Source organism: Synchiropus splendidus, chromosome 1 (assembly GCF_027744825.2).
Source record: "Synchiropus splendidus isolate RoL2022-P1 chromosome 1, RoL_Sspl_1.0, whole genome shotgun sequence".
Taxonomy (NCBI): Eukaryota; Metazoa; Chordata; class Actinopteri; order Syngnathiformes; family Callionymidae; genus Synchiropus; species Synchiropus splendidus.
The window spans coordinates 7,607,617-7,624,211 of record NC_071334.1 but is presented as its reverse complement, the minus strand read 5'-3'; the positions used below and the strand labels follow the sequence as shown (position 1 = coordinate 7,624,211).

Here is a 16,595-nt window from a genome sequence, read left to right as displayed (position 1 = left end):
TCATAGGAGAAAGGTTTCCGAATTCTCCTCCCAACATGGTGCAGCAGCTCTGTGTTGCTTGGTCTCATGGAAAGGCCACACCAGACTGTGTTGGTGGCACCAGGTATGTCAGTGTAGAGCTCCTGAATTTCTCCATCACGAAAAGAGAATATTGCCCCAACTTAACATGAGGTAGTTCCACAGCATGATCACCATACCATCAGAGCCATCTTTCTCAGTTGCTTCCTGATACTTCTGTGAATAGAAACAAGTCCATCACAAGGAAGAGAGTGGAGATGCTGGGGATTGAACCCAGGACCTCATACATGCTAAGCATGCGCTCTACCACTGAGCTACATCCCCATGTATCCTTGCACTTGGCCCTCACTGACTGGAAACACAGATCAATGTGGATCAGGAAGCTGAAAGTGGTGGATGCTGCAGGAACAACATACCTCAGAACCAAACCATGAGCGGATGGAGCTCAGTGGATGAAGAACCCAAGAGAGGGAATGTTGCAGTTGAATTGAATCTCTTGAGAGCTCTGTCCGTGGGGATGTAGCTCAGTGGTAGAGCGCATGCTTTGCATGTATGAGGTCCTGGGTTCAATCCCCAGCATCTCCACTCTATATTGCTAATACAAGCCTGTCTCTGCCATGGTGTTCTCTGAACAAGATCATTTTGCCTTGCTCAGTTTAGACTTGCATTTTACTCTGGGTGCATGATCGCAAGAATGTTCATTCTGAATTTCTCCATCACTAAAAAAGCCATTTTCTGCAAAACTCACTGCCATGAGGAAGAGAGAGAAGAAACACTAATGTGTGACTGTTTTGTGAGTCAGTCGAAACAAAAAACTCAGGGAGATTGAATGCTTTCATTGAATCTCGAGAACTCTGTCCGTGCTGCCAGTGGTTTCAAGTGAGTGTTTCAAAAGGGACACACAAGGGGATGTAGCTCAGTGGTAGAGCGCATGCTTCGCATGTATGAGGTCCTGGGTTCAATCCCCAGCATCTCCACTCTATATTGCTTATACAAACCTATCTCTGCCATGATGCTGAACAAGATCATTTTGCCTTGCTCAGTTTAGACTTGCACTTTACTCTGGGTGCATGACTGCAAGAATGTTCATTCTGAATTTCTCCATCACTAAAAAAGCCATTTTCTGCAAAACTCACTGCCATGAGGAAGAGAGAGAAGAAACACTAACATGTGACTGTTTTCTGGGTCAGTCTAAACAAAAAACACAGGGAGATTGAATGCTTTCATTGAATCTCGGTCTGTCCGTGATGCCAGTGGTTTCAAGTGAGTGTTTCAAAGGGGACACACAAGGGGATGTAGCTCAGTGGTAGAGCGCATGCTTTGCATGTATGAGGTCCTGGGTTCAATCCCCAGCATCTCCACTCCATATGGTTAATACAAACCTGTCTCTGGCATGGTGCTGTCCAAATTCTGAAGCACCCTTTTGCCTTGCTCAGTTGAGACTTGTACTTTGCTCTGGGTGCCTGAGCTTGTGAAAGTTCATTTTGAATTTCACTATCACTAAAAGAACCTCGCTGCCATGAGGTCCTTTCACTGATAACCTCATAACCTGAGAAAGCAAAAGAGTAGTGGAGATGCTGGGGATTGAACCCAGGACCTCATACATGCGAAGCATGCGCTCTACCACTGAGCTACATCCCCTGATGTGAATGGGTTTGCGGAACTAACATACCTGAGAACCAAATTATGACGGGCTGGAGCTCAAGTGGATGAAGAAATCAAGACAGGAAATGTTGTATTTGGAGACAGAGAGAATGATTGTTTTGTGAGTCAGCTGAAATACAAAACTCAGGGAGATTAAAAGCTTTCATTGAATCTCTTGAGAGCTCTGTCCGTGATGTCAGTTTGAATGTTCTGTAACATACTTGGTTTTGATTCAGTGAAGAACAGCACCTGAAAGGGGAGGAAGGTCAGTAGTGTGATTGTTTTGTGAATCACTGGTAAAAAACAATTTAATCTCCATCTGTGATGTCGGAAACAGTCATTCGATCCCCAGCATCTCCACTAAACAACTAACCAACAACTGTCTCTTCTGTGGCGCTGCCCAAACTCAGAAAAAGATCCATCTGTGATGTTCCCTGTTGACAAATATTTGAAAATGAAGTGTGCACATGAGGATGCAGAAGCTACAGAGGATGTGGAATGGGATATGTATCGGATAATAGTTTCACTATATGAATATAGCACCACCTAGAATTGAAGCGTACATCATCTTTGGAAACCGCCAATAACGTTCACCTTCAAAACAAATATGTTGTGCATGTGCTGGCCTTGGAAAGGCAGTAACATTAAATCCACAGGATATACACCACCACTAGCGACCTTACTTACAAACACCATGCGCACTGGCTGTGTGTGATATCATCACGTCCTCAGTGCTTGCAGGACACTTTTGGGATGTTTACAGTTCGCACTGGACACACATACAAGTTACATTTCATTGGATAAGTGCAAAAAATTCTAATGTGATTTAAATCTCAAAGAAATCTAATGATAAGTGATGACAGTCACATGGGATCACTTTCCATATTGGGGAAATAATGTTACAGAAGCTGCTTGGCAGAGGTTTATACTTTTCCAGTATTTTTTTTTTAAATGACAGAATACAGTTATTTTAATGTGAGCTATCAAGTGTCTATTCATGCTCTGTTTTAGCTACACATTTTCCTTTGAGAGTTTTTGAAAGGTGAACTGTCATGTGCTTCTTTAAGTCACCTTTCCGTGAGAAACGTTTTCCACATTGGGGGCAGATGAAAGGTTTTTCTCCTGCATGAATTTTCATATGTCTTTTGAGATTACTAATTCGTGAGAACGACGTTCCACATTCTGAGCAGATGAAAGGTTTTTCACCAGTGTGGATTCGCATGTGATTTGTCAGGGAACCTTTCTCTGTAAAACATTTATCACATTGGGAGCAGAAGAATGGTTTTTCACCAGTGTGAACTCTCATGTGACTTTTCAGGTGACCATACTCTGAAAAGAATTTCCCACACTGAGAACAGAACACAGGTTTTTCACCAGTGTGAATTCTGATGTGTCTCTCCAGGTCACATTTCTGTGAAAAACATTTTCCACACTGGGAGCAGATGTGAGGTTTTTCTCCAGTGTGAATTCTCATATGCCTTCCCAGGTCACCTTTCTGTGAAAAACATTTTCCACACTGGGAGCAAATGTAAGGTCTTTCTCCAGTGTGAATCCTCATATGCCTTCCCAGGTCATTTTTCGTTGAAAAACATTTTCCACAACGGGAGCAGATGAAAGGTCTTTCTCCAGAATGAATCCTCATGTGGTTCCACATTTTTTTACTCGTTTCAAAACGGTTTCCACAAAGGGAACACGTCAAAGGTCCACGGTAGCAGGATTTCATGTGTTGAGTCAGTCCAGCCTCTGAGGAGCATTTCTTCCCGCATCTGGAGCAGATGAGTGATTTGTGATCAGCATCATCTGTCTCCTTTTTGACATGAATATCTGGATTCTCGACAGAGTTGAAACCTGACTGAATGTCACTGGTTTCTCTCCAGTCTTCACTGTCATCAGTATCAGATTCAGAAGACAGTGACCTCTGGTGGTCAGGTTGGAGAGGGGTATCCAAGCATCCTGGTCCTGTTCCAGTCGATTCATCTCCACCTGCTCCTGTTGAAAAATACAGGGAATTATGAAAGCTCATTAGAAAATAACTTATCAATGTGGTTATGTGCTGTAAAATCCGGAGTGACCCAAATTAATATTACAAGAGTGTAATAACCTCAGACTAAAAAAGCAAGTTTGTTTGTCCACCTGTGGTTTACAACCACAGATTTTCAATTTGGTATTTGTTGCTTATCGTCGCTTGTAAAGTGACTGAAGTTGATGTCATGTCCTGGACGTTGGTGCTTTGCTAGCGCTAACTCATGAACAACACTCGAGAAGAACAGTGTAAATTGATACTCTTAATACGGCTGGTCATAGCCAGTTTCCAGAATCGATTCGATTCCGAACGTGCACTTGAATGAAGTAAGTGGATTAATGGTGTCATGAAATAAATCTTATATCAAAACTCGATATTTAATGCATCAGCAATATCCTTGTGATTATTAGGGAGTAAGAAAATATCAATATGCAATGCTCGATTATGTGACATTGTCTTGATAGAAGTCGGCTAAATCAATATTTAATGCACAGATACTTGGATATGCTGCTGCATTTGTGACATGTTTAGTACCAACATTTTCTCGTTGTACACTGGAGTGTAGTTGATTAAGGGACAGATTCATACTGGGCAAAATTTAATTGAAAATCTAACTGAACTGACATCATAAGAATAAACTTGTTTTCATGCACTAGATATTGTAGTTTATTTGTTTTCGCCCCGACTTACAATATCACAATATATAACAATGTATCACATCACCAATCCTGTATTGTGATATGTAACGTATCGCAAGATACCTGCCGATAAACAGCCATAATAATCCAACATTAATGTTTCTCAGGGTTCAACTTTCTGTTCCATAGGACGCGACATAAGCAACAGGTTCATGGCAGTGAACAGCAACCCCAAGGGAACAAATTGCAAAGGAAAAACATGTAAGAGGAGCAGAAGATAAAAAAAAATCTGTGTTAAAGGGGGCATTTGGGCTCATTTCAGCCGTGGAAAACCTTGGGTTTTGTCACCGTGAAGACATGGAACCCATAGAACATGCTGCCATCTTGCAGCCACTTCACAGAAAATGTTATACCTGCTGTGTGCAATGAAAGCAACGCTGAAATAAGTGTAGGAGACTGTTTTAGTGGTGGAAACTAGAACACAGTGAGTAATTTCTTTGTGTATGAGAGATGAAAAAGAGAACGTGCTTGTCTCCATTGATGCAGAAGTAGATTTTCTGTTATATAATAATTCAGAATGTAAACTGTTGTAATGAACCTTGACATTGAATCGTTGGCAGAATAGTTGTACTCTGGCAAAAGAGACTTCTGTCAGACAACACCTCCCGTTTGTCAAGTGCCAAGTGACTTCATGTGTGTCTATGTTATGAATGCAGTCTGTGTTGCGCTCAGGAGATGGCGCTGTGGAGTGACACTAGGCTGCACGATACTAGCATCAACTACGGGAATCCAGCAACGAGTCCTTGGTCTACATTTGACAGTAGTTGGTGTTGTCATGAGTTAAATTTGAGTGTTTGATCGGCTGCTGAACTGTTTACCAGGAAAGGGATATAACGTCGTGTCTTGCCGCCAATGATGATTTGGAAGTGGATAAGAAGAATCGCTCACACTCATCCTGACTGTGGTGGATAAAGCAAGCGCTCCTTGTGTCACTCAACAGGCTGCAGACAGTGCAAAAAAAGAGGTTTTATAGTTAGAGTGACTGCTTCTCTATTGGATCTCAGGATAAAAACGCTTCAAAGGTGAAATCACAGCTGACTACATCAGAAACAAAACAAAACAAAAAATATCTACCAGCCACGAGTGCCTGTTCACAGACAGAGAGTGGGAAATACTGTCACATGTCACTGCCCAGACCATGTCATCAGACTGGTGTTTCCTACATGATTTTGTGTTGCAGGTAATAACTGTTCAATTATGAACATATCTAAACATTCTTATAAGCATGTCATATGGTTTACAGTGGTGTTTATTTATCTTCAGTAATCTAAATAAAATATATATGTAAGGGCTTCCTTACAACAAAATGCGTACCCTTACATTTTACAAGATGTAAAATACTAAGTTTAAGTGTAAAGATAATTTGAGTGGCACAAGTTTCAAACTACAGATGAGTCTGACCTCTGGAGACTGCGAGGCTTTGTGATAAACATAAAGGAAGAACCAAGGTTATAACCAGATCGAACCTAATGGTCTTCTGGACCAGAAAAAAGAAGATGACTTTGCATGTAAATTGTATATGTGCAATGCAGATTGGCTGGTCCAGCAATCTCACGTGGCGAGGCTCCTATCCGCTTGTGTTCCGAGTTTAACTAGTGTATGACTGTTGCCACCCGAACCGAGAAATAGCATGGTGTTGTGATGTTTAACATTGTCGAGTGTGTGTGTGAGTACCTGCTCTCTCAGTCTCCATCTCCAGCAGGACTCTCGTTCGTTCCCTTTCTCGTTTACAGCCAGTGAATATGTCACGCAAACTTGACAGCTAGTAACTGTCGGCAGCAGCTATCCGTCGCTGCTTGAAAGAATCGTTTAAAATGTGCAGTCATACGTTTTTAATCCACCAAAGGAGAACAAAAGGACGCGAAGCTACTTGACGGTTCTCAGAGAAGAAAACGGCGGTGATGGCGCGGCCTGTTTTCCTTTTTCCTGTTGTTGATGGGTGCATTTCGGTGCATTACCGCCTCCTCTTGTTCTGAAAGAGTGTGGCTCAGAAAGTTGGCTCGATCTATTTTGCTACACAATGACATCAAATTCGAAAAACTGCCCTGTACTCATATAACAAACAAACAAAACGCGAACAGTATGCTGTGTTGAAGAGCAACTCAAGTTGCACTTCCGGATGAGGGAAGGACGTGACCCGGATGTTTGTGCGCATGGCTCCGCCCACTCCTCCTTGTTCTTCACCTACAACTCTGAAGCAGCCTCGTGTTTTTTTCGTGGATTGTCCGGTGGAAGAAATGGTTTTTAAGGATTCATTCAAGCCTTGGCTGATCAGCCGCTGCTGACATCAGGCATTCCATGATGAAATATGTTCTTCCCTAATCTTAAATATATACTTCCACCAAACAGCATAGTTGTCCTGTTTATGCGCTTAGGAGATTATTTATTTTGACCTGCAACACATGGGTCTTATAACTACTAGCCTAACCTTTTTTAAATAGGTTAGGCTAGTAATTTAAATGTGTAAATGCTTAGTCGCTTCTAACTCACTAATGAAACCGCGCTGCATGCTTATCAAAGAACGCGAGGCGCATGGGTGATTGAGTGCGTGCACAAAGACAAATCGATTCCAAGACCAATCAGGAATGGTGGCGGCGTGTCTCTTTCAAAGTCCCGCGAGTGTTTCCATCAAGTTACATTCGCTGTCTTTGTTTTACAGTACGTCATGTCGAATATCAATGTTCTCTCATGTATGATGAATAGTGAAATTATCTTTTAAAGTATAATTTAGTTATAAATATTGATGCCAAATAGTCTTTTAAATCATGTACTTTAATTTACTTAACACAGGAGCAGGCGGAGTTCACGCTGGACCAGAACCAACCGGCATGGATACGCATCTCCTCTCTGACCACCAGAGGTCATTGTGTTGTGAATCAGAAGACAGTGAAGACAGGAGAGGAACCATTAACATTCAGTCAGATTCCAACTCTGTTGAGAATCCTAGCATTCATGACAGAGAGGAGACAGAAGATACTGATCACAAATCACTGATCTGCACTGGATGTGGAAAGAAATACTCCTCAGAGGTTGAACTGGCACGACACAGGAAATCCTGCCATGGACCTTGGCCTTGTCCGCTTTGTGGCTACTATTTTGAGATAAGATGCAAACCGAGGAACCATATGGTAATGCACGCTGGAGAAAAACCTTTCATCTGCTCCCACTGTGTCCGTTGTTTTACAAGGAAAGATGACTTCAGGAACCACCCGAGAATGCACCCAGAAGAAACACTGTTTATCTGCACCCAGTGCGGAAAATGTTTCTCACAGAAACACGCCATGAATGATCACATGAGATTTCACACTGGAGAAAAACCTTTGACCTGCTCTCAATGTGGAAAATGTTTTTCACAGAAAAGCAATCTGAATCGTCACATGAGCGTTCACACTGGAGAAAAACCTTTCATCTGCTCCCAGTGTGGGAAATGTTTTTCACATATCGGTGAGCATAAGAAACACGTGAGAATTCGCACTGGAGAAAAACCATTCAGGTGCCCAGTATGTGGAAAATCGATGTCACAGAAAGGCGCTGTAAAGACACATGAGAGTTCACACTGGTGAAAAACCTTTCATCTGCGACCAGTGTGGAAAAGGTTTTACTGGAAAGGGGAGCCTGAACAACTCACATTGGACAAACATTTTTGTCTTCTGCCACTTAAAAAATACGTTTAACCATCACCTGAGGAATCACGCAAGTGTGTCAGTTACGGCAGACTGTGTTCCTGCAGTGTCAAGATTGTTCTGACCTCGAAGAAGCACCCTCCTACCCAATTCAGCTTCTTTTTTTCTTTGATTACTGTTTTCAAAAACGATAACACTTGTTATAAATTAATAAATATCACTCAGTACATTAACAACAAACAAACACTCCTCCAAAAGTAACTTATTCTGTTTTTTCCCTGCTCTCCTTGTGTGCATCAAACACAATTTAGCAGTAAACCTTACTCAGGACAAGCTCAGAGTCATTGGTCTAGTGGTTTATCTGCGAGACTACTTGGCCCAGTGTCCTAATTTGAGCCTTTCATCTGACCTGGTCTTTAGTCTTTAATGGATGGAAAACGTCAGAGGAAGTACAGAGGAAAAGAGTCTATTGGCTTATCTTAGTCAGTCTGTGCAGGAACACATGCAAACATCAGCACCCCTATAATGTAGCACTGTGTCCAGTTTAATGTTAGCGTCAGAGCCCTGTTTGCTTCTGAACACTGTACGATGATGCATAACTACAGTGGTGGTGAGGATTAAGTTTATCCAGCCACTGTGCGTGAAGTCCCTGCATTTTGGATGAGTCATCATCAACAGAAAACAACACAATGGAGGTGGATCTTTTGGTCAGTAACATGGAGGAACAAGAAATCAGAGTGGAGATGCTGGGTATCGAACCCAGGGCCTCATGCATGCTAAGCATGCGCTCTACCACTGAGCTACATCCCCTTGTCGTGTTTAATGCTGGTCCTCACTGACCCAAAACAGGGCATGATGCAGTTCATCGGAACTATTGATCCTAAATCAATAGAGAATGATACTTCAATAAATGCACTGATGCATCAGTTCTGTGTTTCTCTCTTGACGACACTGTGGACGGAGTTCTCCGGAGATTCAATGAAAACATTTCCTCCATGAGTTTGGAGTGACGACTGATTCACATTCCTTCATCCACTGATCCCCAGCATCTTCATGTCTTTCTGTCTTGAAGAAGCAATGGTTGGGGTTCAGATGAGTTGAGCACTATTGTGATCTAGTACAGTTCTGGTCTTAAATGTGATTAAAGTGATCAGAAAAAATTGTTTCTCTTCCTTTACTTTCCTCCAACCAAATAATCATACTGACACCCCTCTCATCTGGCGCCTAAGAGCTCCAGAACAGGAAGTCCTGGCGTGCTCGGTCGGACATCACCAATGGAAATGGAATCAGAATTACTTACAGAACTCAGCCATGTTACTAACATGTTTTTCTTCTTCATATATTGTATACAGATATTGGAGGGTTTAATATATTACAAATTCACCACAAGCCCCAACTGACTGATGTGAGACAAGATCTCCATGTGACTCATAGGTTCCTCTTCCTTCCAGTCGTCCAGACATGTCAGCACTCTGATCCCCTTCCTCCGCAGCGGTTCCAGAGTCACATCCACTTGGAGAAAGTCCGGTCGGGGACGATGGGAAAAACTAAATGGAAAGCGATTGAACTGAAAAAAATCCCAAACCCGCAAACCCAAGATACATTTTGTGACATGGACGTACGCATCTGTCAGTTAGAGCTCCCGAATGGACACTGGATTCCAGTAATTGCTTTACTGTTACTTATTGAAGGGGCGAGGATGTGGAGATTTAACAACCTCCGGATGTATTTGGCATCTCTCGCACACTCTGCTCTATTCTCGACACTGAGCGTATCTCCAGTGGAGTAGTAACGTCCACGTCGGGACACTGCCACTCCTGAGCCAGTTGGGGGTTCGAAAAACGCACGGAGGTTACCGACGCCTGTCGAGCCTCCAGCCCGAGGCCGACATCGCTTCCTAGCCGAGAGAGCAGCAGAACTCTGAGCAGTCCAGTCTAAACACCCACTCACATAGGGTGAGAGTGAAAACGCGAACCTGAGGGGCGCTCGAAGTAGTAACAGAAGCACCAGACAACGCATTTTCTAAAGTACTTTTATTAAAAACAACAAAAAGCCACTTTGCGGGAAAATGATCGTTGCCTCCCAGAGCCGAGCCGAGCCTGAAGTGCATCTGGGCCGTAGTTGGTGCCGCAGGTGGAGGCCACAGGCCTCGACTCACCACTGCGGCCTCTGCCCGCGGCCCTCGTTTTTGGCTCCCTCCTCTTTCCCCCATGCCGTTCGCCGTGCCAGTTTTCCTTGGGGCAGTTCCGTAACCAGTCTTCCTCGAGCCTTCCAGACGTTCAACATGTTCCGTGAAGCCCTCACCGAACAGTGAATCCTTCGTAATGGGAACTCCGGAGAGGACTCGTCTCTCCTTGTGCCCCAGACCGGTTAGGCCCAGCCACATGTTTCGCGCCGCCATTTGTAAAAGCGCGCAAATTCTTCCTCCATCCTTCATGAAGGCCTGCGCCATGCGCAGCAAAGCGGCCATGGCACTGGAGTCAAGCTATCCGACTCTTCCGCGGTCGCAGTCAAGCTATCCACAGTCAGATTTTCAGTGCGCGCAGAGACATCACATTACGGTAGCAATGAAACAGAACTGAAGACTGCGAGTTGAAACAAATAAAGCGAATGATTCTTGCGACAGAAACTTTTCCATGTTATTTTTTATTTTGAGCCGAATTAATATTTGGACGAGAGATATGAAAATCTGTATCATCTTGGTCAAACATGATTGGTGTTTTTATTTTAGGTGTGAAACATCCGGAATGACATCATTAATTTATCAATTTAGTCCTGCTAACACTCAAAACCTTGGATCATTTTTACTTTTACTCATTTTATATGCAAATGCCTGTGATTTAAATATGCATTTACATTACAGTGCACTGTACTTTGACCAAATACTACACGTAAATGTGCAAAGGTCTGTGAATAACAACATCACCAGCTCATAGTAGAGAGTAGTAGCTACCACCAGAGTGATTTTGGTCCCATATCATGGCAGCATTTTGGAATAATCCAGGATTCAATGTGTAATCCAAACATGTCTATTGCAGCATCATAGATCGATCGATAGATAGACAGACAGACAAAAATATTGGACAGACAGACAGACACGTACATCTTTATGGCTCCCTCAACATAGATAGATGGCTTATTTACAGTCTATTTACAATATATACACACTCCCAGTATACATGCCAGTGATGCTTTCACTCTTCAAAGCATTTTGGGCAGAACCATTCTTCTTCTGAGTTGATGGCTGTTTCGGGAATGTCAATGCAAGTATGATGATACCATTCATTGCAGGCATGGCACTGAACCATCAGTTCTCCATTGTGCACTGTACGACACGCACAGTACACATGGACAGTGCATTGGCGTCCTTGTTGCCCCTCATGTGTCTTCTTTACAAATGGAAATTTGGGTGGAGTTTTCTTTTTGAATGGTGAAAACAAGGATGCTCTCATGCCCTTCTCTTTAAAGAGCCTAATTTTTTGGCATATAGCCATCATGACATCACCAGCATTTTGAATCAAAATTACTGGCTTACCAGTGACGAAACAGATTTGACCTCCTACTACCTTGCAAGACAGCACCCAGAGTTGGACAGATTCCAGTCAGTCCTTCTTTTCTCAGTCATTGGGAATGGTGGAGTGGTTGGAACCCCCAAGTCCAAGTTTGTTCAGGTTCTACATGTGGATGGCAATCATTGGGTGACAGTCAGCAATGTGTTCTGTGGACCAAATGAGCTGGCCATTTATGACAGCCAGAGGAGAAAGGACTACAGCTCAGCCACAAAACAAATACTGTCATGGCTGTTACGGCCAGTTCTAAGCCATTTCACCATTCAGAGACCTGTAGTCCAGGAACAGAGGAGTGGAAGCACTGGTGGCCTTTTTGCAATTCCCACGGGATGTTGGAGCTCAGGTCCAGTTGTGTCAGACTAGAGGACGGAGAGCTGAGGACTGAGGACAGAAGGGAACCACTTCTCTCTGACAGTCCACAGTCACTCAGTCTGAATAAAATGAAGAATATTCAAACATTCATGAACAGTTCACATGATCAGAGGTGTTTTAGGTTTCAGTGTTTGATCCACTTACAGAACTTCTTTTGAAGCTTGGACCACCGGCAGCATCCTCTCAAGAACCTCCTCTGAAGCAAAGTATTTCTTCAGGTCAAACACGTCTAGATCTTCCTCTGAGGACAGTGAGATGAAGGCCGGGGTGGACTTTTTAAAGCAACACTAATTCCTCTCTGGTAAAACTGTTCGTGGACATTCTTTCTGAAGATTCTTGACAGTGTTGATGTTCGCAGTGAGTCAAGCAGGTTCACTCCAGAGTTGAAGAACTTAAAGTGGACATGAAGCGCAGCCAGAAACTCCTGAAGGCGCCTCCTGCTGGAAAACCACCTGCACAGCCCGTAGCAGAGTGAGAAGCCCTGTGTGTCAGATGGGTTCCATAAACCTGGCAGCAAGTTCATTGATATATTCCTCCTCCTGAAACATCTCAGGTTCCTCTTTGAGGACCACCATGCCTCACAGTGAAACAGCAGAGCGCCAGTTTCCATCCCGCCACACAGCGCAGTCTAAAGTTCGGCTTCTGGTGGCCTCGTCTTGGTGATGACAATGTCCAGGATGTCACCCAGACTCTTCCCCTGAGGTGAGGGCTGGACTGTGATCCATGTAGAGGGAAACTGCCAACACAAGCTCTGTTTTATTGCAACAACCATTTTTGTGGTTCATTCATTAAATCATCTTTTATTTAGAAATGGCAGTCCTGTGATCACATGCCTCATCATTCTTGGATTAAGAAAGTCTTTAGATGCATGACAATGGATGCCGACGCCAGAAGGATGCAAAAAAAAAAAAAAAATTCAGATCAGCAAAGCAGGGTCCTTTCAAAAGCAGCTATTGATCATGTGATGTGAAGTCAACGAGCAGCAGGAAGAGTCTGTGAGACACAATGGTTCTCACACTGTTGTTTTCATTTCAGGTTCACAAACTCACACGACCTGATCCAGATGCAGACTCCAGCATAGAGAGGCTGAGTGAAGGTGGTCTGGGCTCGGTGGAGGAGGGTCATGGTCTCAGCGACGCTGTAGAAGGACAGGAGACCTGCAGAGTGATCCAGGTACACTCCCACTCTGGAGGAAGGAACAGTTCTGTATCTAGTACGGATGCTGTCATGGGTAAATGTACAACTGCACTCGTCACAATGCAAAGCCCAAGATTTGTCATTATCCCCAAAATAACTTTGTTCTCCTGATTTACGGATGTGCTTGTATGAGACTGCTATTTTTATTTCTTCTTCCCACTCCACCTCCCAGTAACAACATCCAGTTAGAGGCGTTTTACTTAGGACCTGTGGATAATGCCAAAATCGGTCTGGATGATGAGGAAGAGACTGATGTTCTACCATGCCCGTCACTTTCCTGTTTCCTTCAGACAACTTCAACGTTGTTTGTGCAGTGTTTGGATCCATGGTGATGTCCAGAGAGTATCTGAGGAACTCAGCTCGGGTCTTGGGCTCTGAATGGGGCATCGGTGAGGTGTCGATCAAAGTGTCTCTCACAGCGTCCAGGAGTCCTTTGCTGCAGGACCACATGGCGTGTGTGACTTCTTCAAAGCTGGAACGGAACATGCAGGGCCTGGGGGTAAGCATGTCTTCACTGACCTCTGGTAGTGAGAAGTTCTGGAGGAATACTGTGTGACTGTTGGTGAGTGACAGCTGCTGCAGCTCAGCATCTTTCTTCTTGAGCTCAGTGTTCTCCTGCTCCAGCTGCTCCTGAAGTTCTCGGACTCGAGCCATTTCAATCAGCTGGTGGGCTCTGATCCGCTGCTCAAAATATGTCATTCTTCTCTGGACGTTCTGGATCAGCTGGTTGATCTCATGACTGTCCTCCACTGCTTTATCAGCAGAGACAGTGATTTTCTTCTCCTCCTCCTTAAGCTGCTTCACTTCCTTCTCTCTCTCCTGGATCATCTGCTGGATCTTTTCTCGACGGCGATCAACCTCTCTTTCTTGCCTGCTTTTCTCTGCTGCAGCTGTAACTGTGTCGTGGTCTTTGTGTTGTTCCTCAGCGCAGAGATGACAGATGACCAGCTGATCAGTACGACAGAACATTTTCTTCTCCTCATGGTGGCGAGAGCAGATGATCTCCTGGAGTTGCTTGGACGGTTGGACCAGCTTGTGTCTCCTGAAGGCCGGAGCTTCCAGATGAGGCTCCAGGTGTTGCTCACAGTAAGAGACCACACAAATCAGACAGGACTTGAGGGCTTTCAGCTTCCTTCCAGTGCAGACGTCACACGCCACATCTTCAGGTCCAGCATAGCAGAGGTCAGCAGCTTGAGTCTTCTTCAGCTCCTCCACAATCTCTGCTAACACAGTGTTCTTCTGCAGGACAGGCTTCGGTGTGAAGGTCTGTCGGCACTGAGGACACTGGTAGATGTTCCTTTCACTCCAGGAACCTTCCACACAGCTCTTACAGTAGTTGTGTCCACAATGAAGTGTGACAGGATCCGTCAGGAGCTCCAGACAGATGGAACAGGAGAATGATTCTCTCAGCAGATCAACTCTGGTCTTCTCCATGTCACTTTTGGTAAATGAACGTGGAGTGAACGTCTTTGTTGTCAGGCCAGGTTCTGGAACCCAAGCTAAAAAATCCGGACACAACTATTTGGAACCACACAGTTCAATCAGGATCTGTTGAAAGGAACAGCACAGTAGTTTATTTCTTCACCGCCACCTTTAGCAAACTAAAAACAAACGACACACACCCAGCAGAGCAGATCACACGTGTTCAAAAACTTTCACACGCGACACTTCACCGTCACCACAGGAACGAGTTGAAAGTAAACGCTATAAACAGCGTGTATTCCGGTGAACCTAATAAAAGCGAGCACAAACCAGTCAAACCACACGAACTAACTACCAACGAGAGCTCCGCACCTTACCTCTCGGAGAATATAAACAACAATGGTTGTGTCTGTGTGTCGCATGTGTGACGTCACATCCTCCCGCGTCTCCACAAGAGAGCTTGGTTGCCAAGGTTTCACTTCGACCACCGAAGCAGGGGCTTGAAGCTCAAGCGTAGATGCCTCAGCTGAATACAGCGAGGATGGTAATGCGCTTTGCATTCAAATGTAGTCAAGTAGTGAACGACAATAGGCAATGACGTCAGCTGGGTGGGACCATGATGGGAATTGGGGATGTATTTATATGTGATATGTAAATGACGTCGTTTATGTTTCGATTACGCTGAAGCTGTTAAACTATACACTTTAAATTAAACTATATAACCGTCAACTATGGCAAATAAGCTGTTGCGTAAGCTACGTTTTTATAATAATAATTATCAACATTATTTACAGTACTGTTACTTTGAAACTTTGCGATGGGTGTTTATGACATCCGCCTAGAGCGAGACTTAGCTACACGGAAGTAACTTTTCGTGTGTTTACTGACGCATGATTGGAATGTGTTGTAAAGCTAACAAGCTAACGCTCCTGCTGCTCTGTCCAGCGGTTTACTGGATAAAGTTGCGCCAGATTCAATGAACCTCCCGAATCCCCCGTAAAGTGTGGTCCGTCTTTGGGCTGCAGCCTGAAGGGCTGACCGGATGTATTCACGTCATGGACACATTGTCCGTTAGTGTTGCTTTTGTCCACTAAAATGATTATGTTAGACTAGAATAAGCGTGTCCTGCAAAATATGCAAAAATGAGGACATAATAACTCTGAATTTTCAATTAAATAATTAATCCGTGTTAGAATATTGGATATTTGTTTTTAGGCATGTTAATGGACAACATTTCAATCCTCATTTGTTGTCAAGCAGCTCTTTTTACTGTCCAAGTGCCATTAATGGTCTTGTTTTTATTCTGTGTATTTAGTTTTTAGGTGCATGTGTTTCGTCCACACCACCAGTTACATTTGGTATACTGATAGGTCAGTATACAAGCTAAATACAAATCTTATCACTTAAAAATACAGTTTTCGGCGGTGAAAACCTGACTGCTTGACAGTGTCATGCATGACTCTGACTAAAATAAGTGCAGAGCCCAGACTTTCAATCTACTGAAACCAAACTACACAAGTGACTCACTTAAGTGAATGAAACTAAAATGACAGCTTGACTCAAAAAAGTCAGCTATAACTGGCCATTAAAAACAAAACCAGTGTCCTCGTGTGAATAACAAAGGGCAGTTGCTCTCACTCCGTCCCCGGTGAGATGAAGTAGGAGACAGGGTGATTATTGAACTGTTGAACTGATGTGGAGTGAATATAGGAAATATGGCAGTGGAGTACGACCACCATGCTGCAGCTGTTTAGGAGATCATAGTGCAGCATTTTGTGGGAGTGAAAAAGAACTTGAAAGAGTTTGAAAGAGGACCACAAGACAACAAAACAATATGACAAGAAAACCAGAAGAAAAGAAGGAAAAGGAAAAGGAAAAGACAGTATTTACATGAGGGGGGAAATGAATTTGCTCAGATTTACAGCAGCAGTGATGAACAACAGAGCTGAAATCAAATAAAGTGGTAAAAAAATGGTAAAATACAGTTAATTAAAGCAGTGGCACATCAGTAGGCCTTCTACGTCCAACA

The 16,595-nt window shown here is 43.7% G+C and overlaps 2 protein-coding genes and 6 non-coding genes across 10 annotated transcripts; 3 read left to right on the top strand and 5 right to left on the bottom strand.

The window, feature by feature from the left end:
- Positions 1 to 270: 270 nt before the first annotated feature.
- On the bottom strand, positions 271 to 342 carry trnaa-agc (transfer RNA alanine (anticodon AGC)). Its single transcript has one exon. It is a non-coding gene; the product is annotated as a tRNA-Ala (tRNA).
- A 189-nt stretch (positions 343 to 531) lies between these two features.
- trnaa-ugc (transfer RNA alanine (anticodon UGC)) lies at positions 532 to 603 on the top strand. The gene has a single exon. It is a non-coding gene; the product is annotated as a tRNA-Ala (tRNA).
- A 320-nt stretch (positions 604 to 923) lies between these two features.
- trnaa-cgc (transfer RNA alanine (anticodon CGC)) lies at positions 924 to 995 on the top strand. The gene has a single exon. It is a non-coding gene; the product is annotated as a tRNA-Ala (tRNA).
- A 312-nt stretch (positions 996 to 1,307) lies between these two features.
- Positions 1,308 to 1,379, top strand: trnaa-ugc (transfer RNA alanine (anticodon UGC)). Its single transcript has one exon. It is a non-coding gene; the product is annotated as a tRNA-Ala (tRNA).
- A 208-nt stretch (positions 1,380 to 1,587) lies between these two features.
- On the bottom strand, positions 1,588 to 1,659 carry trnaa-cgc (transfer RNA alanine (anticodon CGC)). The gene has a single exon. It is a non-coding gene; the product is annotated as a tRNA-Ala (tRNA).
- An 18-nt stretch (positions 1,660 to 1,677) lies between these two features.
- Positions 1,678 to 6,445, bottom strand: LOC128752281 (gastrula zinc finger protein XlCGF8.2DB-like). Its single transcript, XM_053853344.1, has 3 exons — positions 6,058 to 6,445; positions 5,202 to 5,324; positions 1,678 to 3,651 (listed from the first exon to the last, which is right to left on the bottom strand). The coding sequence occupies exons 2-3, from the start codon at positions 5,275 to 5,277 to the stop codon at positions 2,654 to 2,656; spliced, it is 1,074 nt and encodes a 357-aa protein (XP_053709319.1). The 5' UTR covers positions 5,278 to 5,324; positions 6,058 to 6,445; the 3' UTR covers positions 1,678 to 2,653.
- A 2,299-nt stretch (positions 6,446 to 8,744) lies between these two features.
- On the bottom strand, positions 8,745 to 8,816 carry trnaa-agc (transfer RNA alanine (anticodon AGC)). Its single transcript has one exon. It is a non-coding gene; the product is annotated as a tRNA-Ala (tRNA).
- Positions 8,817 to 10,644: 1,828 nt separating this feature from the next.
- Positions 10,645 to 15,080, bottom strand: LOC128752256 (tripartite motif-containing protein 16-like). Of its 3 annotated transcripts, none has more exons than XR_008413648.1 (2): positions 12,092 to 15,080; positions 10,645 to 12,006 (listed from the first exon to the last, which is right to left on the bottom strand). XR_008413648.1 is itself a non-coding variant. In XM_053853302.1 (2 exons), exon 2 carries the CDS (start codon positions 14,576 to 14,578, stop codon positions 12,974 to 12,976), a length of 1,605 nt encoding a protein of 534 aa, XP_053709277.1. In that variant the 5' UTR covers positions 14,579 to 14,692; positions 14,767 to 15,080; the 3' UTR covers positions 10,645 to 12,973. The 3 variants fall into 3 exon arrangements, 2 of the variants coding, with proteins under 2 accessions (XP_053709277.1, XP_053709278.1); XM_053853302.1 differs by having other exon boundaries at positions 10,645 to 14,692; positions 14,767 to 15,080; XM_053853303.1 differs by having other exon boundaries at positions 10,645 to 14,692; positions 14,944 to 15,027.
- Positions 15,081 to 16,595: the final 1,515 nt, after the last annotated feature.

What these genes read in the sequence shown, in the direction of transcription:
- LOC128752281 (XM_053853344.1), bottom strand. Translation starts at nt 5,277, where the DNA reads ATGAGTGTGAGCGATTCTTCTTATCCACTTCCAAATCATCATTGGCGG. An exon ending in GACGTTATATCCCTTTCCTG is followed by an intron (nt 3,652 to 5,201) that starts GTAAACAGTTCA and finishes ATTTTTCAACAG; the next exon opens with GAGCAGGTGGAGATGAATCG.
- LOC128752256 (XM_053853302.1), bottom strand. Translation starts at nt 14,578, where the DNA reads ATGGAGAAGACCAGAGTTGATCTGCTGAGAGAATCATTCTCCTGTTCC.